Raw genomic sequence first — 21561 nt, 5'->3', positions numbered from 1 at the left:
TTTTAAAGATTAAATGTATATATTATTTAGATATACATTGAGCTGAAGGCTTTAACTTGACTCAAAGTTTATGTTTTTCTAAAAAAATGTATTTTACTGAAGTACCTACTGAATTTTCACAATTAGCTTGTGGCGCCCTCTAGTGGACAACTTTGTAGTGTGGACTACACATAAATACTCTTTATTTTCTACGGTTTACTTCCTTTGTAGAAAAGTTGTATATACATGTAATATTTTTAAATAAATTCTCTATATTAAATTAACCTTAAAAAAACACAGGAAACACTCATCACAGCTGGTGTTTACAACAAGCACTGCAATAGTTAGTTGTTGTGTAACTGGCCGATGACTCAATGGCAGGAGGGTTTCAGAATCCCAGCCCTGTCAGTGGACTGGCTGGTTTCTAGGCAGTGCTACACAGAGATAAGGAAACAGGAACTAAACCTGTACTGTGACCATTCAACGCAGAAAATGTAACAAGAATTGCGAGGTTCAGGGGTTGTGTCAGGTGTGCTTTTCTTACAGATAGGACTCTGAATGGAGCCAACTAATCTGCAGGTAGGCTGATTTACTGGGAGCTGCTTGATCAGAGTCTGGATCCTGAGCAAGACTTTACTGTTTGGTGTGCCTTTGTGATTCTTTTAGCATTTTCATGTAAATGTGGTTATTAGGTTATCTTGTAAGCGGAAGTATAATCAGGTGTTTTGTGTACCACTAAGCTGTTTATGAATACAACTGATTTCTGATAATTAGGAGGTTATAAGCAGGAAATAAAGGTTTGCTTCAGTCACTGCACTGATTGCATTTGACTCACAAATCAAGTAACTGCTTAAGTAGAAAACTGGACCCTTATTAATGATAACATATTTTGTATTTGGAGACTGGAATTGGAATTGGTTTATTTCAAGCTATCAAAACAAAACGTACAAAGGATGACAAACACAAGAGGTATATCCTGATATACTGATGATCTATGAACATATCAGTACATTGTTATGTTAAGCTCTGGATAAATAATTGTGACTTGATTGGAAAATCCAAAAATTAAAAAAGACACTGTACAAACATGTGCATGTAAATAATGTCAGTAACATTGCTCTTAATCATAAATACACATATTTGCACCTGCACAAAAAATACACGACACACTGAATACATTAAAAATAAAGTTTGTCAAAATAGTTTAATTAATTGCTTGGACAAAAGTGGGAGGATGCAAAGTTATAAAATCCCACCCTTTTATGTTTACTATTTTACTTATTGTTTACATAATTATCACATTCTGGGTTGTGTCTTCTGATTAGAAAACACTATCTAATTAAAAAAAACAAAAACCTGTACATATCACAGGTTAAATGTCAAAAATAGAGTGCATGTTAATTGTCATCAGAAAATGTTATTACAATTTTCCAAAGTAAAATCAGGCACCAATTTGTAAATTGGTGCCTGATTTTTGGAAAATTGACACTTTACAAATTTTACTTTATTTTTTTGTTCTGTTTTGGGTAGATTACTGTAAAAAATCATGACTTTTGTTTCCACTTCTTTGGAGAGCTCTACACTGAACCTCAAACTTTACCAGACATTCATAGTCCAAGAAGAGAAAGTTGACAGCAACATGCTGATTATAATCGAATGTACAACTGTTGTCTTTTGTTCTCTGCTCTGATTTTTTATAGGGGCCTGTGTCTGTTATTACATTGTAGGTTAAAATGTGAAGTTACTGGAAATCAAATCCTGTGCATCTTACAAGTTGAAACTCACTAAGATAGAAATGCAAATATTGCACAGAATTATGGCGTATTGTAAGAGATATATAATATATGCCTATATATCTCTATATCTATATATCTATATGTTATATATATATATATATATATATATTAAAGATACATTTACTAGAATTAAATAATTTAGAATTGATTGAAAGTTTGTCCTCATAAAGTCACATCACCTAAATTTACCGGTAGTCAAAATTGTAACTGATTCCAAATATGTTGCCACCAAACAGATGTTAGACACCAATCCTGTTATTTGAGAAAGTAATTATGCCAAAAAATATTAGTGACAGACAAAAATGGTGGTAATAAAGTAGCTTAACACTTTAGTGACTTATATTTTGAAATCCTTTAATAAAGTTGTGTAATAAGATGCTTAAATAGTAGAGTTTTGACAAATTTTAGTCAATATATTTCTTCTTTTTTTTTCATTTTAGAAGGCCATTGCTGTTGCTCAGAAAGCTTCAGAAGAGGATCAGGCTGGAAATTATGAGGAAGCCATTCGATCCTACCAGCATGCCGTCAAGTATTTTCTCCATATATTGAAACGTGCGTCTCTGTGGTGGGAGATGGAATGAAGCTCACAATAATGTCACACTATCATTTTCTTATGGAGTTTATAATAATTTGTTAATTCTTTCTCTGAGACCTGCCTGTATGTGCAAGAGTTTATTTAGAAACCTGTATTGAATGTTGACCTCAAACATTTGACCTACCATGAGTGACCTGCTGTTTGTCTGTTTTAGGTGAACCTCAAGGGAAAGATGGAAATCAGAAGATTAGAGATAAATGTAAACTGTATTTGGACAGAGTGGAGGAACTACAAGAGTACATGGCAAATAAAGAGGTCACTACAAATTACATTTGGTCATTGAGATCATACTCTCAACATGTTATGTATGGTGATTTAGCGCTTTCGCCTCAGTGAAAAGGCTCCTGGTTCAAATTCCAGTTTGGTTCTTTCTGTGTGGGGTTTGCATGTTCTCCACGTGTGTTCATGGGTTTTCTCTGGGCACTCTGTCTTCCCCCCACAGTCCAAACACATGCCTTGAATGTTAATTAGTGTCTCTAACTTGCCCCCTTAGGTGAGATTGTGTGTGTGTGTGAGTGTGTGGCCCTGTAACACACTAGTCCAGGTTGTACCTCGCCTTTGTCCAACGGTTATGTGGGAAAGGCTCCAGCAACCCCATGACCCCAAAAGGGGTACAGCTGGTTCTGAAGATGGATAGAATACTTGCTCTAAAACTTTGAACGTTTTTACCTGTGATAAGTAGTAGCAACATAAATATTTTAGCATCTACATTTATTTTTTTTCTAACATTTAAAGGCAAATGGAAAAAAAATTAGGGCCCAACACACTTTTATGGCCTATAAAATAATTAAATTGACGTTACCAAGCATGCTAATTTAAAACGTATTTATTTTTAATTGAAATCCAAAATAAAATGATCGTGAAGTTATAATCTTGTTTTTTAAAACAGTCCGTGTAGTTAAAATGTTTTAGAAATTACTTTTGAGAAGAAAAACCAAAATTATGTGAAACAAGCGTTTTATTTTGAAATCAAGCCAGTTTGTTGTTTTGAGCTCGAGCGAGCGACGTCGTTACGTCACAACATTCCCCTCACGTAAGTGTCGACTTTTCAATGCGGAAGTTGCTTCCTAGAACAGCGACCTAAAGAAAGAAAACAAGTTCGCTAACGACGGCGATTGACCGTTGTATTTCGGAGCCAATTTCTAAATAGTGGTGTTTATAAGTAGTTTATTCACGGCGGGGTTACATTTGTTACGGTTTTGGGTCAAGTGACTTGCCCTGTTATGGCTAACAATAATTTACAGGTAAGTAGAGAACCCCAACCTTTAGTTTGAGCTGGCTAAAACGCTTGACGGGCCTAAAAAGTTTTTGAAGTCTTGTAAAAAGAAGAGTATAAATACTGTGTTCGTCGAAATTACTCGATTAGTAATATCTGTATTTGTGTGAGGCATAAGTGTGTAAACTTTCTACATGATAGTGGGCAGTACGCTTTCAGACAAATTGCTAATTAGCATAGCTAGCTAAGTTAGCTAAGGAGGGGCACATCGAGAGTTAACCTGCTAACCATGTGATGTATAAAAAAATAAAAGACAAAAAGAATACCCTGGTCACAGTGACGACTATAAATATTATAAGTCGATTTTTTTGTTTAATAGTAGTATTGATTCTTTGTATATCTTAAAGCGGGTTTGTCACTATCAAGTTACCTAATAAGATTAAACCCGGCTAGCTTGTTGGCTTATCTCGTCATCACTCTACATACATTGGAGTTGTCAAAATTTTTTTATTGAAAATGTCAACCAAATTCGATGTTGCTGTTGGTTTCCCTAAAAGGAAGTGAAACAAAGTGTTTCGAAGTGAGGTTTATGGTCGTAGTGTGATGTCACTGACTGACTGGATACTTTTAAGACATGTTAATTTATGCTAGAATAGAAATATGTCAATATGCTTATGGAAACAAAAACACAGATCTTGATCTAATTTTGTAAACAAACAAAATATTGAAAAATTGAAGTAATTTTTTAAAAGGTTTGGCAGCCAGATCAGTGTAAATGTCAATTTTTCCACCTGAGGCAGCTGGTCGAAGTAAATAACTTTTGTCACAGCAGCACTTTGAAACGGTGATCTGTGCGTTTGTTATGACATGGTTGAATTACTGCAGTCCATTGTATTATTGTGTGAGACAATCATCCGTCTCATCACAATGTCGTCTTTTACAAATTACTTCTGCATGTTTTTTAACCCTTTTAATTCTTTTAATTTTATATTATTAGTTTTTTTAGATGTTGCGTGATTTAACTTTTCAAGGTCAAGACTATTATTATTCAGAGTTTTTTTTAATATGTGATATTCTTCTACAAAAAGTGATGTAGAACTAAAGTTTACTTTTTAGCTTATCTGACACTTGCAAATGTAAGGAAATCTTCTCTTCACTGGTTGCACTTTACAATCCCCTTCAAACTATTCCTAAATGTTTTTAAACTTTTAAATGACGTTACCGCTCTTTTACCACCTTTGGTCACTGAGGTCAGTTATCAGCACCTTTTGCCAGAAACTAACAAAGAAACAGCATTTTTTGTTGCAGCCACAAATTTTGGAAGATGTCTTTGCTGATTTAAAAAGCCTTATTTGTGTCATTTTTTTACGTCTTCATTTTATTTTAAATGACAAACTGTACCTATTGTGATTTCAGTAGCCCTGAATTGCTATGCATCTTATTGCTAAATGATTTAATATTTCGCTTTTTAGCGTCTATAAGACTTAGTGCTGCTAACACTGTTTTTGTAATTCCAGAAAGCCATTGATCTAGCCAGCAAGGCTGCACAGGAAGACAAAAATCAAAACTATGACGAGGCTCTCCGACTTTACCAAGCAGCGGTTCAGTATTTCCTTCATGTTGTTAAATGTAAGTCATGACAAAAGATTTACACTCACTGTCTATTGTTGCAAGTAGTCTCAGCTGTTTTTTTTAACATCGCAAGTTCATAATAGACTTTTTATGTTTGCATCAGTTTTTTGCCACAGGAAATCTAAAAACAGTACTTTTATTTATTTAAGGCAACATTTATGTCTGTCACAAACACAAAATGTAAGTTGAATTCATTTTTATGTTCTCTGCACCCATTTTTGACAGATGAAGCCCAGGGAGACAAAGCCAAACAAAGCATTCGGGCGAAGTGTGCAGAATACTTGGACAGGGCAGAGAAGTTGAAGGAGTATCTAAAGAAGAAGGAGAAAGCTCCTCCCGCCAAGCCTGTCAAAGAATCTCAATCTGACGACAAAGGGTGTGTTTCTGGGTGGGGCAGAGCTCTGTGAATAAGGTGTCATTCACATATGGTTAGAAGAGCGTGGATAAATATGCAAATGTAGCCAAATCTCTCTGAAGCTCAAACATACTGAAGAAGTGATTTTTCAAAAATTCTTACTGTTTGGTTTTTAGGAATGAAAGTGATGAAGGAGATGATCCAGAGAAAAAGAAGTTTCAAAACCAGCTCTCAGGTTAGTCTTTTAAATTCTTTTTAAATTGCTGCATGAAATATGTTGTATGACTCCCTGTCACGCTTTACGAAATTTATCTGTAGGTGCAATCGTCATGGAGAAGCCAAACATAAAATGGAACGATGTTGCTGGTTTAGAGGGAGCCAAGGAGGCACTGAAAGAAGCTGTTATACTTCCAATTAAATTCCCCCACCTTTTCACAGGTAGTTTATTCTTATTGAGATGGAGTCTGCTGCTCTGCTTTTGGATGAGAGAACCACATGGTTATGTTGTGCACATTTTTTTTTTTTGTCAAAATAAGTGACATCTTTGATTTGATGACAGGTAAGAGAACTCCATGGAGGGGGATCTTGCTGTTTGGGCCTCCAGGTACAGGAAAGTCCTACCTGGCTAAAGCTGTCGCAACAGAGGCAAACAACTCGACCTTTTTCTCGATTTCATCGTCTGATCTCGTTTCCAAATGGCTCGGGGAGAGTGAAAAGTGAGTTATGGTTAATAAAACTGTACTTTTTTGGGGTTTTATAAAGTCTATTGATATGTGTTCTCATATTAATGATCTTTTTTCCTATTTTTGTGTAGTTTTATTTCAGTAGATCCTAAAAATTCTCATTAGGGGTAAAATCTGAACTCTGCATTAATCTCACTTATGTTAGCATTCAATTTATTTAGGTAGTTGGTGATGTTCATAGTTCAAAACATCAATCTCTATTTTTCTAGTGGAATATTAAACCTACATCTCTTGTTTAAATTGAGATAGGTTCATTTTTTGCTTACTCTCATTTACTCCTCTGATCAAGCAGAATCAATCTGTAATGTCCTGTTATTTAGGTGGAATAATGTCATGTAATTATATAAAAGTTATTGTGTTCTAACTGTCTATAAATCTGCTAAAAATTCCCAGGTTGGTGAAGAATCTTTTCAGCCTTGCAAGAGAGCATAAGCCTTCAATTATCTTCATAGATGAGATAGATTCCCTGTGTGGTTCCAGAAGTGAGAATGAGAGCGAAGCTGCTCGTCGTATTAAAACAGAGTTCCTGGTTCAGATGCAGGGTAAGTTCTCAACTAAACTAGTTCTCTCCAAACGTGTTTCAATGTTAACATATTAAGGCTTCAATAAGACTGAAAAGTGAAACAAAAATGTTTGGCTTGTAATATGAAATCAAAAACTTTAAGAAATAAATATCACACTAAAGTACTGACAGGCTAAAAAATTTAACTTTTTAGTTTTAAAAAAAAAAAGCAAATTTTTGTTTAATAGTCAGAAATAAGAAAAATTGAATTATTTGATTAAAAGTAAATGAAACTTTAAAGCTCTTTTGTACTGTCCCAGGTTTGTTCATTAATGTTAAAAATAAATACTTGGTGTCCTTTATATCCTTTACCAAACGCCAGGTATCCCACAAGGCTCAGTTTCAAATCACACTGTACATCATTAAATCAAATTGTGAATTGTTTGATCAACACTCTATACCAGCATGTTGAAAGTTTCAAGCATTTATTTTGCAAAATTTAAGGAATTATTATTTCTTGTTTTATTACATTACACTAGGCTTAGTATAAAGCGGCTGAAAGGTTTTTATTCAATATTTGCTTATTAGCCAAAAAAAAGAAGAATTTTGTACTTTTTTAGTTTTTTGTTGTTTTGTAATACACAAACCGTATAACGAACCCAAAAACAAAATCGTGACCTAAATAATGAGGTTTGAACCAAATAATGGGGAAAGTGAATCATTACACCCCTACTAAACAGTACTTTTACTTACATTTGTTTGGGATTTAACATTTATGGAACCACGTTATCTAATTTAATTAAAAGTCTTCCTTCCTAATAATGAAATAATAATACTTTGACTGAATAACTGAGCTCAAAGTCCTTTTAGAAAGGAAATAAAGAGTCGTAACACTATCGAAGTTTCAGATTATTTGAATGCATTTCCTCCTTACCAAGACTTTTCCCCAAACCCCTAGCAGCTGGTATTTGCCTTAACGTTCAGCTTTGTGTCGTTCTTTTCATCAGGAATCTGGCAGTGGATAGACATGTTTCATTTCGGTTATGCTATAAATAAATAACTCCTATAAATACATTCATCTATTGGATGAAGTATTGTCTTGATGGTGCAGCCCAGCAGACTTCAGAGTCCCTTCTCAGTTATAAAAGTCTTGTGACTTCAGACTTTTCAAAGCTGTGGGTGTTTGAGAATGAAGGCAACAAAATGACATCATCTGATAAGAATGTTCTTACCTCCATGGATGGTAGTGCTTACTGGCACCTTTGTTTTGATGTTTTACAGGTGTGGGGAATGACAATGAGGGAGTGCTGGTTCTTGGGGCAACAAACATCCCTTGGACTCTAGACTCAGCCATCAGAAGAAGGTAATATCAAGAAATTTGAAAGTTGTTTCCCAGCAGGCATTGCTCCGTTCTCAGTGTAGTCAAACTATTTCAGATTTGAGAAGAGGATCTACATCCCTCTGCCTGAAGAGCACGCCCGCGCCTTTATGTTTAAGCTCCATCTGGGCTCCACCCCCACCACCCTTACAGAATCTGACTTTGCCACCCTGGGCAAGAAGACAAATGGATACTCGGGAGCAGACATCAGCGTCATCGTCAGAGATGCTCTGATGCAGCCTGTGCGAAAGGTCCAGTCAGCAACCCACTTCAAACGGGTATGTGGTTCAGAAACCCATTCTGTTTGGTTTTGCAGCGTAACAATCAATCAAATCTTTTTAACGTCAGGATCTTTTTCTGTTATCTTTACAAAACAGGTGCGGGGGCCATCAAGAGATGACCCCAATGTTGTTGTTGACGACTTACTGACGCCTTGTTCACCTGGTGATCCAAATGCTATTGAAATGACCTGGATGGAGGTTCCTGGGGAGAAGTTATTGGAACCTGTTGTGTGCATGGTAAGAATAAGAAAACAACAATAAACTTGATGTTATTCTATATGACAGTGTATAGATACAGATTTTTAGATGATTGTTTTTTCTTTTTGTTTTGTTTTACAAAATATTGGTCCCTTGCTATAACATAGTTTCAGTTTTGCAGCCTTGCAATTTCATACATTTTTACAGCTGTTTTGCATGCCTTTTTCTTCTAAACACAAGCAAAAGCAGCACATTATGTTCTGCATCAATCTCCTCTGTGTTGTCTCTTGTAAAGAACGCTCAGCTTTCCAAATATGCATAAATCTTTGATCGCGAGAATATTTTTGTTTTCATTCTATATTACTGAACTTATTTTTCTATGAAGGGTCAAGTCAGAGAGAAAAGTGAAGATGTTTCTAATAGTTTATAAAATGTGGATTGAGGGTTTTTACTGCCCTAAAATATCTATACTAATATATTTAAATTCAGCAAAAATAAAACCCAAACTAAAGAACATTTGGAAAAAGTAAAGGAAATGCAGTGCAGTGAGAGGCAAAAACCCAAAGGACTCATTTAAAGCCTCAACCAAAGATTATAGAGAACTCGCAATTATCTACAAAATACAGAAAAGAACAAAACAGTGATAGTAAATTATAAGTTTTCATCGGAAAAAAATACTTGAGGATGACACATTACAAAGCTGGCATTAAAGTCCCACTCCAATCATCTTTTGATCTATTTTCAAAACGTTCCCAGTGGTTTTTAATTATGATTATAGCCTTTTAGCTCAAACAGACGTAGTTTCTGCAAAGCGGCAATAGTTCATAAGAAATTCGCTTCTGAGTTGTGGACGGGACCGTTGCCGCAGAGTAAGCCCGCGTCCCTGCTCCCCTCAGCGTTGCAGAGGGGAGCAGGGAGCTTGTGGCTCGCCCTAATATGTCCTCCATCATCAGAAAAAGGCCATAACAACATATTTGAAGCACCAATTTTATCAGTTTTTCCTACATGGAAAAAAATATCATTTCATAGTGTCACTGCCAAAAATCTTATCAGAATGTAAATCCCTATGAGGTTTCATTTGTGCCAAAAATATGTTTTTGCGTCCATTGTCTATGTTTTGGGTCCATTGTCTATGTCTATTAAACAAGTTCATTAAAAATTGGTTCATGTTGATGTACTACAAAGCAATATCTTCTGCATATTTTTATATTTTTGGCACAAATGGAACCTCATATCTGCATGCCAATGCTCCTTTACTTATTGCTTTGTATTTGTTTTTTGATGCATATGCTTGTTTTATACTTAAAACTTTGCATTTGTCTTTATTATTGTCGTTTCCCCATGTCATCTCATTTACGGTGTCAGAAAAGTCCTTAGCAACCGTTGCTAGTGTCGTTAGCTACGACGTTTCCCCATGTCGTGTCCTTAGATCTTGTCGTATTTCAAATTTTGCCAAAGTTGTCAGAAAAGTCCTTTGTACGGCCGGTAAATTGTTTCCTGTACTACCGCGGAACGAAACACGTTTAGGAAAAAAAAATCCTTTAATAATATTCCTGTAAATGCGCACTGCCAGAAGGGGTGTTGGGGGCATGCATACAACGGTGTCACGTTCCCGAAGCAACTTGCCAATAGTTTTAAGGTATTTAGATTATGGCTTCAGTTAAACCTGGTGATGAAACTATTATTTAAAAGTCTTTTGAAAAATAGCAGATCTTTATCAAACAAATCTGATGGATAAACGAGGAGCAGAGGCGCCCAAAAGAGCATTATACTGGTCCCAAGAGCGCCACCTCATGGTCAAATAAATACATAACAGATTAAAAAGAAAAGATCAAAATCCAATCAAAGTTTTTGGCCCGTCTGCTCCTCGTTTATACACCCGATTTGTGACACCATTTTTGATAGAGATCAGTTATTTTTTAAAAGACTTAAATAATAGTTTCATCTCCAGATTTAACTGAAGCCACACTCTAAATAACTTGAAACAAATGGCAAGAGATGCTTCGGGAACGTGAAACCGTTGTACGCATGCGCCCCCCTCTTTCTGGTAATGCGCATTCACATGAATATCAATTAAGTTTATTTTTAAAAAGTGTTTGTCATGGTTAACGCTAGCGCCGGCTTTAATAAACTTTTTTTTTCCCGTTCCGCGGTTGTACAGGAAACAATTTACCGGCCGTACAAAGGACTTTTCTCACAACTTTGGCAAAATTTGAAATATGACAAGATCTAACGACACGACATGTGGAAACGTCGTAGCTAACGACACTAGCAACGGTTGCTAAGGACTTTCCTGACGACATAGTGAGACGACAGGGGGTAACGACAAATGCAAAGTTTTAAACATAACGCATGAACCAATGTTAAATGAACTCGTTCAGTAGACAATGGACCAAAGACATAGACAGTGGACACAAAAACATATTTTTGGCACAAACGGAACCTCATAAATCCCGCAACAAGGGAAATATGACATCTTTAACCAAGCTGGAAACTTTTAAATATCATATTAATTCCAAAAATATATATATATATATACTCGACAAACTAAAATTCCCTTTAACCTCGCCAACTTGCTGCTGAAGTGAGAGTTTCTTGTTAATAGCATCATTAAGATGCTATGGGTAGTGAGGTTTTTGCTTGTGCACATTACCATTCAAAGTCATCATCAAATATTTGTGTTGGTCGTGCTTTTGCTCTTTATTTTGAAATTCAAACCACTTCAGATCTTAGATAAGACTCTTACCAATTTAATGGACCGACTTGGATTCCATTCAGATAAAGTGCAGATAACTGTAAACCACAGCCATGTGTGACATATTGTCTTTTATTTTTTTTATTTTTTTAGGCTGATATGTTGAGGTCTCTGGCCAACACAAAGCCAACAGTCAACGAACAAGATCTGGAGAAACTGAAAAAATTCACAGAAGACTTTGGACAAGAGGGCTAGACTGACTAACGAAGCCAAACCAAAGCAAAGAAATCGTTTTGTCTCTTTACTGTGCTTGTCCTCCTTTACTCTGTCTCATTTTAGCCATTTTCTCAGCCTCATAGATTATCCAAATAGACAAAATTTGTTCCTGGTTTTGGCTATTTGATAACCACACCAAGGATGGGAGTCATAGTTTTATTGTGTAGTCCCTACTGTCCAAAGAAAAGGACAACATTGCATATTTATGATTTGGTTAAAGGTTTAGCATCACATCAGAAACCTCTGTCCACCTTGAGCGCTAAATGTTAGTTATTTATTTGATTTAGCAACAAATCATCTTAGAGATGTATTGATATACACAAGTAATGCAAGAAGGTTGTCTTTATTCTTCAACTTGTCTGTACTTCCCACCAGGTCAATAACCATCTCAGCATATTATCTATTTTTATGAGGATAAAACAAGCAATTTATAGAATATACTCAAAGGAAGAAATGCCTATACATTTGAGAAATGTGTGAGAAATAACGTGACTTCAGTAAATTTGTCTCCAACTTGGACAGAACCTTCAGACATACTCAGGATGAGTGTTTGTACAGACTTTGAAATCTTTATCCACCTTCCAAACCAATGAAAGTTGATGTGTTTACTTTTTCTCCATAAAAACACAGCCCTTATAACGGGGTTATTGGTGGTCGCCGACCAGCGTTATGTTCCCATTTCACAGGGACATAAATACTTATATTGTTTTGGCTTTATTTTTGTTTTCCACAACCTACCTTTTTTTTCTCATGTCTAAAGGCTTTGCTGTTTACATGATTAAACGGCAAAAAAAACAAAAAACATCTAAGCCTTCCATTTAAATATAGTTAAATTGTGAATTTGGTTAAAATAGTATTGTCATGGTTTGAATCTAAATGGTTCAGGCTGCAAGACATTAACAACAGCATGCAACTTTAATAATTTAAGTAGACAAATATGACTTTGTGCACCATGTGCCTTCTAGAAAAGCTGTGTGGTTTTGGTTTATTTTTAAATTAATCAAAAAATCAAGTGCTTTGTCACTACAACTAAGGAATGTACTGTACTTGTACATTTCTTGTTAACTCTAGACTGTATTTAGCTGTACTTCTGGTCTTTGGCTGTATAAACATGTCTCCTGCAAAATTTTTAAGGGCAATGTTTCATTTTATTGTATGTCTACACATGTATGTAGCCAACTCTTAAACCTTTTGCTTTAAGAAGAGGCAACTTATGCATTTAGTTTTCTGTTTTTCACTTCCTCTATGTAAATAAAAGTTAACGCTATATCACAAGATGATGCTTATTGATGACATTGAAGGATCAAATCTAATATGAAATGATTTTAAGAAAATCACTTCATATCACTTTTTTTTTCCGGTCACTTTTAATGTACGAAGTTAAGTTTTTTTTTTTTTTTTTTTTAATGAAAGATTAACTTTTGTTCACTTTAAATCAGTAGTTGTCTAAAGACAGTTTATTATAACTGAACAAAAATGGTTTTGTAGTTGAAACTTAAGTAATAAACTAATGCTCAGTTAATTTTTAAAAATAAAACCAAGCCGTGTATCAATTTTGAAAAAATGCATTATTTAAAAAATTAACTTTCGTTATGTTTGCTCTGTAGACCATACTGTGGAAAAATCATATGTACGTCAACATAGTTTGTTTTTTCCCCACCATTACGGTTTATTTAAAATTGGGTGTGGAGCTTATCCAAACAAACGTCAAGCATGAACAGTTCGCGCGTTGCATTTGGGGAGTCGTAGTCATGTGCTTATTTTCTTAGTTTAAGTCCCAGGGAGGCGTTCGGAACTACGAACTACAAGTACCAGCTAACTCATCGTCCACTGAAAGTACACAGTTCAGTTTGTTTTAGTATTTAGAGCAGTGATGGCGCTTTGTTACGAGACGACAGACACCCCCGCGGCATGCTAAATGAACGTTATACGCGTTTGATTAACTGCCAACCCCCCCCCCGGAGCAAAGTTCATTTCCCCGGAGCTCGTGTTTTTTGCCCTCTCCCCTCTCGAGGCCGCTGTCAGCCCTGTTGTTTAGTTTTATTGTTGAACCCGTGTACTAGCCTGCTAGTTAGCAAGTAGGCTAAGCTTTCCCCTATGTCCTCTACAGAAAGCTTCAGTTCAGCTGTCACCGATTGGCTTTTTATCAATTCCTGGTGGATCCTGCTTCCTTTTATTATGCTCCTTATAGTGGTCGCCTTCATCGTTGCCTTTGTGTTGCTGCTTTACATGATATCGCCGCTCATCAGTCCGAAGCCTCTGAAATTAAACGGGGCCCACGTCGTGGTAAGTTGTTCTTGTTGACGTCTGGTTGTCGTGACTTTATTTTGGTAATTTCATGTATTTTTTTTTTAATTCCTTTAAATAAGAGCTAAATTAAATCTTTCATGTGTTTGTTTTTTACGTTATAACCTTATATCAAAAACATGAAAAATTAGGGTCACAAACTCATATTTGCTCAACTATTTAGGTTTACGTGTAAATTAATTAGGGCTACTTTTTGATAATACGTATAACTAGTAGAAAATGGTTGTTTTAAATACTGCACGTCATTCATAAAGAATGTAAATTAAATTTTTATCTTCTTTTTTTTCCCCCCATAGCATTTTATATTCATTTATTGCTCTTATTCAAGTAACTGACTTTGTGAGGCTTTGATTAAATTTAGGTCAAAGTTCGAATCTGTCATTTTATTTTCTGGTTTTCATTTTCTCCTGTGATGTAACTTTCATTGTTCAGGTGACCGGAGGCTCAGGTGGAATTGGGAAATGCATTGCAATCGAATGCTACAGACAAGGAGCCTTTATCACTCTGGTAGCTCGTGATGAGGTAAACAAACATCTGAATTTCCATTTCGTCACAGCCTCTATGTTATTATATTCCACTCTTTTTCATATAAACACGGCTAAAGTAAAACAGTTTGTCCCTATTGGGGCATTATGTTACAAACACTTTCAATTGAATCTTAAGATCTGGCTTTTTAAAAATCTTTGGGGGCTCGTGACATTTGAATTATTAACACGTGCGTTTATTATTTAGTAAACCTGCTGTTTTTTCTTTAGGATAAGTTACTCCGAGCAAAGAAAGAGGTGGAAAAATTTGCCATCAATGACAAACAGGTATACAATTGATGTTTCAGGAAAATATCTCTTTCTGCTGTAACGTTTGATGTAACCTTTTTTTATTTTAATTCAAGGTGGTGCTCTGTGTATCGGTCGACGTCTCCAGTGATTACACTCAAGTGGAAAATGTGATAAAGCAGGTATACTGTTACCTTTTCTTTAAGGAAGTGACTATTCGTATTTATTTCTAAAATACCTTTTTCTTGGCCGCACTTATTTTGAATGCTGGAAATACGTGGCTTGATAAACCTGCACTTAAAAATATTTGCTGTGCCACTTGATAACCATTCCTGCTTTTACAATTACCCTGTAAAAGTACAAAGGCCACTTCAAGCAACAGCAACATTTAGCATTGGATGCACTTAAAATGCAGCAATGTCACATCTTGGCCGCACGTATTACATGTGGCCGTTATGAAATCCCATCAGCGTTTGTGCTAGTTGGCACTTAAAATATGTGTGAATAACATCAGCGTTTCTTTAAAGGTGGTCTTTACCGGATCATTGGTTTCTGTAGTGCTGACGGGACTGTTCTCTGTCATGCAGGCTCAGGAGAAGCTTGGACCGGTGGACATGCTGGTGAACTGCGCTGGAACAGCCGTCGCTGGGAAGTTCGAGGAGATGGAAGTGGAACGTTTCAAAGTAAGTTCCTGCAAACCCTTTATATGTATATCCGTAGAGGGAAGACGATGCAGACGTCATAGAGGCACAAAGTATTTGCTACACACACACTCATTCCTCATTGAAAGAGACTGTGGATGAATCCGAGTAGCTTCCCTACCGCAACAGCTTATCCCTATCCCTACATTTATGGAGATACAGAAAAAATTGTCTTCAAATTCGGACGTTACTACCAATTGATGACGTCCTCAATAGTCGCCGTTTATCTAAGTTAGCTCGTAGCTCCCAGCACCTGGAAAATGGGAAAATACATAACATCGGTTATAGAACTATAAAAAGTCAATGCTTGCATTTAAGTGTAAACGTATGTGCTTCAGATCACACCCATGTGAAGAAATGCATTTCTCCTCCGCGCCTAAAGCGCAACGCAGATCAGCCTACGGGTGGAGGAATAGCCAGCCCTAAGTCGTAGGCTGATCCGCCTTAAAAAACACTTTCAGACACCACTACAGCTTCAAATCTCCTTACAATTGGAGCAAAAGGGAGGAGCCAGGGAAGCAATTCGGATTTGGCCTATGTAAAAGAATTTTCTATTTCTATTTTCTATTCATGTCTAGAATAGACTATGCTTTTGTTTTAAAATGTAAAAAAAAATCTGCAGTTTGAATAGATTCACTGAGGGAATCTATCAACACAGAAAATGATAACAGATTTGCAGTTATCTTACAGAATCGCTGTAAATAGTGAGGCGAACGTCATCACGATGACCTCTTCTGTAACTTTGCTCAATCATAAACCACAGAGCAAAGAAAAAACAGTTATGTGAACAGATGGGAAAGAAATCCTATAGAGTTTAAAAAACGAAAAACATCAAAGGTTTTTGAAGCTCCTGAATTCTTCGTCACAACTGCCCTTACGGGTAGATGTGGGCTTTCTGCAGACAATAACTGGACAGACCTGTTGGAGGTCCACAGATGGCCCGCTCAAAATATCAAGGTCACAGACCGCTCAGTGACCTCGCTGGGCGAAAATGTTCATGCACATTTTTTTGCGTGCGTCGGGTCAAAGCAAACACTTGTACATCACATAGGGGTAAAGGGGTAAAGACACAGGCACCCAGTTCGGATTTTTAATGTTTTTAACCCTGAAATCCTGCGCAAGGAGCCTGTTGGTGCGGTTCAAGTGATACATGTGAACTCCTGACTGTTGAATGTGAGGAAATCAGAAAATCAGAGCGTAGTTTTCACAGACATCACCTGCATACACCATGCATGCAGCATTTGGGCGCGGTCAGTAAGGAGCGAGTATGTGCATCTTTAAAACGACTCGGGTGCAGCTTACGGGCACCGTACGACAGCATTACCTGTAGGTCAGAAGTGCGTGCAATTTGCATTATTCTTGCAAATACTTCAGGATACACTTACCACATGCATGACAATGGTACGTTCCTTTTTCACGACATCCCTTGAGGGGGCATTAGAGCCTCAAGGGAACGGGATAACACCACTGCGCTCCTGTCTACGACCCTCCACAGGCTCGGACATCCCATAAAGTCGCTGTAGTAATAAATAATAAGTTACCTAAAAGGTTGAACCAAAGCCAGTTCTAATATCGTTTTAGGTTTGCATCTCTCTAAGCTGTGTCACCATGGCAACATGTCTAAAGCTGAATCCAACATTTTATTCTGCATCCAGGTGGTTGTACAGTGGTCCCTATCACTGTTTACCTTTTGCAGTCTCGCTAATTTTTTCAGTGCAACAAAAACGTGCTGCTTTTTTTTATTTACAGCATGCTGTATTCTGTGACCTGATCAGCTGTAGATATTGTTAATCAATCTCTTCCATGCCTTGTTTGATGGACTGAATGTGTTCAGTTTAATAAATCTACACAAATCTCTGATCACGAGTAGATCTGTGGTTTCATTCTATAATTTTTGACTTATTTTAATTAGAAGGTTTGAACTTTGATTATTTAAACAAGAGAAAAAAACGTGAAAAAGTTCGCGCCTGTCTGAGAAAAATGAATCAAGTGTGTAATGAGGAGTTTTACAGCTTTGAAACCTCTAGAATCCAGTTTTGCAGATTTCACCTATTTCAGGTTATTTTTAAAAAATTCCATGCAATTAATCAGGGAACGTGGTGATATTTTAACCATGACATTGTTTGCCGTAGGAGTTAATGGAGCTGAATTACCTGGGCAGCGTCTACCCAACACGAGCCGTCATAACCACCATGAAGGAGCGAAGAATGGGTCGAATCGTGTTCGTGTCGTCCCAGGCGGGCCAGATCGGTCTTTTCGGATACACGGCCTACTCGCCTTCAAAGTTCGCTCTGCGTGGATTGGCAGAATCATTGCAAATGGAGGTCTGACGTCATCCTGTCAAATTTTTTTTTACATCAATCAAACTAAGTGGGCTTGAAATAATTATTCCCTGTTTGAAGATTAGCTTGTAAATATCTGTGACTGACAGAGCAGTGAACACTCTCAAAGTCCCACTCCGACCCTCTTCTGATCCTTTTTTAAAGCGTTTCCACTGCTCTTTTAATTATGATGATGTCATTTTTATCCAAAATCAGAAAACCTGTTCATTTTCTAGGACATAGTTTCTGCAGAGCGGCAGTAATTCAGTAGAAATTTGAGGGCGGGACAGTTGGCACGGACCAAGCCCGCCCCCCACATCCCATCATCCATCTCTTGACGCACTCTCCTGCTAGCTTTCCAGCCCTTTCACACCCCATCAGAGCCATCCAGCCATACCTTTTTTCACCTGTTTCACCACAATTTAAAGAACGACTCAAGCGTAGTTTTAATCTTAATTTTCTTCATATATGTCCTCCGTCATGAGAAAAATAACACAGGAAGTTGTTAAAAACCCCAGAAAGACAACTTTTCATGGGAGTGGGTCTCAAACCGGTTTTATGCAATAACTTTAGTTCATGGTCGCCCTGGTCAGATGGTCGACATTGATAGTTTCTTTCCCTCCTCAGATGAAGCCGTACAACATCTATGTGACCGTTGCATTCCCCCCTGACACGGACACGCCCCTGCTGGCTGAAGAAAACAAGTCAAAGGTGAATAAAACGTGTTTCTTTTGGATTTTCTCACAGTAGATGAGATTTCTTCACGTTTTCCTTCTCACTCAGCCTTTAGAGACCAAGTTGATCTCTGAAACCTCTGGAGTCTGGCAGCCAGACCAGGTGGCCAAAGTCTTCGTCAAGGACGCAGTGGTAGGAAGCTCTGACTGTTTACCTGTGGGAGGGAAAGAAAGGGTTCTATGAAGGAGGACAGCTTTACGTCAACCTTTCTGTTGTTTACCGCTTTACAGCAAGGAAATTTCAACAGTTCTGTGGGTCCTGATGGTTATATGCTGTCAGCTCTTACCTGTGGAATGTCACCTGTCACCTCCATCACAGAAGGTCTTCAGCAGGTACGGCTCCGATCCCCCCCTCCCTTCCCCGTCGTCCCTCACGTTTCAGCGCTAATGCTCCGTTTTGAATTCCCGCCCAGATCGTCACCATGGGGCTGTTTCGCACCATTGCTCTATTCTACCTGGGGAGTTTCGACAGCATCGTGCGCCGCTGCATGATTCAGAGGGAGCAGTCGAAAACAGCTGACAAGACAGAGTAACAGCAACCATAAGAGTACAACCCCCCCACAAACACACACACCCCCACCCTCCAGCTATACAAGTACACAGCCACAGATGGAGGGGATAAAAAAGAACAAGTGCATTTGATGTCCACACACACTAAAAAAGAAGAGTTTGTTTACTTTTCACCGGTCCAGGAATGCAGTTTAACCCCTAAAACCATCATCTGTTTTGATGCTTCTGTTTGGTTTAAAGTGTCCTCCTGCTTCTCCTGTGAGAGCTGCCTCACTCAGGGGGGGGGGGGTGAGGACAGACAAAACAGTTTTAAAGGATGTATTCCTCCCCCATGCGGAGGAGGAGCAGCAAAGTTGTGTCTCACCAGGGAGAGCAGCAAAAAGTAGTAACACACTCTCAGCCATGTCGTTGTATGTATTTGCAATTTTGTCTGAAAGGCGACACTTTCTGCTAAACGAGCTCGTCGTTGTCTTAACGTTCCTTCCACAAGTCTTTGCAGGCAAAGCATGTTCGATTATTATCAGAGAAGGACATGGCTTTCAGTTTTTTTTTTTACTGATTTAAAAAGTTATATTTCAATTTAAGATGTAATATTCTGACATTTCACATGCAGTGAAAGGATGTGTTTGCTTTTCTGTAACCGAACAAATCCCAGAGGAAGAGAGAAGCCATTCCGTCAAAATCTGGTAAAAAACAAACAACAAATCACCAAACTTTTTGTTTTTTTTCCTCTTTATCGCAGCTTTAAAGGAAAGCGGGTTCTTTGAGCTGACATCACCGAATGAGGAGAAAAACCCAGCATAACTGTGTTTTAACTGCACAAGTTTAGTTCCTTTTCTGTCCATTTATAAAACCAGAAAATGAGCTTTTAAATCAGCTGGGTTGATTTACAAATTCACACACTTTGATAAGAAATTCCATTCAGAAATGGTTTAGACTTGCAGGTTCAAGTCTTGTTTTTCTTAGTCTGGTCTACTGAGGGCGCTAGAGATGAGCTTTACATTGAGACCAAAATGTCACTGGGATCAATCTATGTGGTCTTCTTCTCTGAAGGTTTTGAGCTGCTGTCAAAAGTAGCAGGAAATTTGAAAATTCCTTAAACAATTCCTTTTTTATTTACCATGAAATCTGTCTACAGTTTTTCATTTCCAGTTAGAATCAGTAAAAACGACTCTCGCAAGTCTCCCTTTGGTTTAGTAAAACTGAGAGAATGTACTTGAATGCAAAGCACACCACACAGAAATAGTATTTTTTCGAAAACACTAATGTTTGAAAATTCAAAATCTTGAAGATGTCAGGAGAAAAAAATGCATTTAACCTAAGACTTCTGGATGCCATTTCTTCTTCGTTCAAAGTCCTTAAAGATGGTGGAGCAGGTCACATTCTAAGCCTTAAACTCACAAAAGCTTTGGGTGTGAAACTGTTAACAGAACAGTGCCAGCTGACGTGGATTTTTTTCATGTGAAATTCGATGTATTTTATTTGTATGGCGACGTGATCCTTCCTTAATTCCAAGAAATGAGAGTGAGAATGAATGACTCGTGTTTTGATGATGTTCTCATTTGATATTGGTGAAGGCCAATCGTTTCTGCGCTTGATCATTGTTCATGGTTCATTTGTTTTCAGGTTTGAAGTAGCAGCCAACAGTTTAAAGATGTAGCTCATGGAAAGAAAAGCTGTTTTGGTTTGAGCACCTTTAAGCTATGCAACTTTAGCTTAGAATTAGCTTTGGGGAAAGAAAAAGAAAAACCCTTCTGCAGCCGTTCTATCGTTTTCCCCGTTTTGTGTTTTGGATTCATTCCTAGAAAGTTTTAAAAAGGTTGAACATCCCATTGCACTCATTTGTTTGATTCCTTACTTTTTTTTTTTTAAATAATTCTGCCTAAAAAAATGCCACCTTCACCTTCTGTGCCATTCAAAGAATATTTGAAATGTGAGATGTTTTGTCATATTTTCTTACATGAGAAAAACAATAAACACCTGTAAGAAAAATATTTTGTTTTGGACGAGTTTTTGTCAAAAACAAAGAATTTGGGGTGTTTGTGTGTCTCCCTAAGGCAGGCATGTCCAAAGTCCGGACTATGACTTTGGACATTTATTTATTCTTTTTTTTATTTCACCTTTATTTAACCAGGAAATGTCCCATTGAGATTAAGAATCTCTTTTTCAAGGGAGTCCTGGCTAGGAGGAAACAAAAAGTTACATTTACAATAAAAATATAAACATTTAAAACATAAAATTAATAAAAAAATAACAGCTTATGTAAAACAGGTGCAGTTAAAAGTGACGTTCTCCTCCGTTCTCAGCCTGTACATGTCAAATTTCCACCAGTGCCAAATCAATATTATGCGACCTCCACCACTTTCTAAGAACGCCGTGTATGATTTCTTGATTGTGATTGGTTAAATTAGGTCATAAGAAGCAACAACCTGTGGCTACTTGACCTTCAGAGGCTTAAGGGCCAGACGTGAGGAACAGTTTGTTTCTGTCATCCAAACCACAATGGTTTGTACTTCTGAAAAGTATAACTATATAACTATTTGTTATTTTCCTGTTCAGGTCATTTAAA

The 21561-nt window shown here is 37.2% G+C and overlaps 2 protein-coding genes across 3 annotated transcripts; both read left to right on the top strand.

The window, feature by feature from the left end:
• The first annotated feature begins 409 nt into the window (after nt 1-409).
• On the top strand, nt 410-12921 carry vps4b (vacuolar protein sorting 4 homolog B). Of its 2 annotated transcripts, XM_023964780.1 has the most exons (13): nt 410-558; nt 2216-2327; nt 2525-2625; nt 5104-5215; nt 5444-5594; nt 5750-5808; nt 5892-6011; nt 6133-6289; nt 6710-6858; nt 8100-8181; nt 8255-8474; nt 8574-8714; nt 11524-12921. In XM_023964780.1, the coding sequence occupies exons 1-13, from the start codon at nt 538-540 to the stop codon at nt 11623-11625; spliced, it is 1527 nt and encodes a 508-aa protein (XP_023820548.1). In that variant the 5' UTR covers nt 410-537; the 3' UTR covers nt 11626-12921. The 2 variants fall into 2 exon arrangements, with proteins under 2 accessions (XP_023820548.1, XP_004079312.1); XM_004079264.4 differs by lacking the exons at nt 410-558; nt 2216-2327; nt 2525-2625 and adding an exon at nt 3406-3614.
• A 566-nt stretch (nt 12922-13487) lies between these two features.
• kdsr (3-ketodihydrosphingosine reductase) lies at nt 13488-20986 on the top strand. Its single transcript, XM_004079357.4, has 10 exons — nt 13488-13932; nt 14386-14475; nt 14709-14765; nt 14843-14908; nt 15314-15409; nt 17560-17751; nt 18376-18459; nt 18532-18615; nt 18714-18815; nt 18896-20986. Exons 1-10 carry the CDS (start codon nt 13744-13746, stop codon nt 19013-19015), a joined length of 1080 nt encoding a protein of 359 aa, XP_004079405.1. The 5' UTR covers nt 13488-13743; the 3' UTR covers nt 19016-20986.
• The last annotated feature ends 575 nt before the right edge of the window (nt 20987-21561 follow it).

This window comes from Oryzias latipes, chromosome 17 (genome assembly GCF_002234675.1).
Source record: "Oryzias latipes chromosome 17, ASM223467v1".
Classification (NCBI taxonomy): domain Eukaryota; kingdom Metazoa; phylum Chordata; class Actinopteri; order Beloniformes; family Adrianichthyidae; genus Oryzias; species Oryzias latipes.
This window is presented reverse-complemented; position numbering and strand designations above follow the sequence as displayed.

Bases quoted from the DNA above. Each gene is read 5' to 3' on its own strand.
- vps4b (XM_023964780.1), top strand. From the start codon at position 538: ATGGAGCCAACTAATCTGCAG. The intron at 559-2,215 runs GTAGGCTGATTT...TTTTCATTTTAG, and splicing joins TGGAGCCAACTAATCTGCAG to AAGGCCATTGCTGTTGCTCA. The intron at 6,859-8,099 runs GTAAGTTCTCAA...GATGTTTTACAG, and splicing joins GTTCCTGGTTCAGATGCAGG to GTGTGGGGAATGACAATGAG.
- kdsr (XM_004079357.4), top strand. From the start codon at position 13,744: ATGTCCTCTACAGAAAGCTTCAGTTCAGCTGTCACCGATTGGCTTTTT. The intron at 14,766-14,842 runs GTATACAATTGA...TTTTAATTCAAG, and splicing joins TTGCCATCAATGACAAACAG to GTGGTGCTCTGTGTATCGGT. The intron at 15,410-17,559 runs GTAAGTTCCTGC...TGTTTGCCGTAG, and splicing joins TGGAAGTGGAACGTTTCAAA to GAGTTAATGGAGCTGAATTA.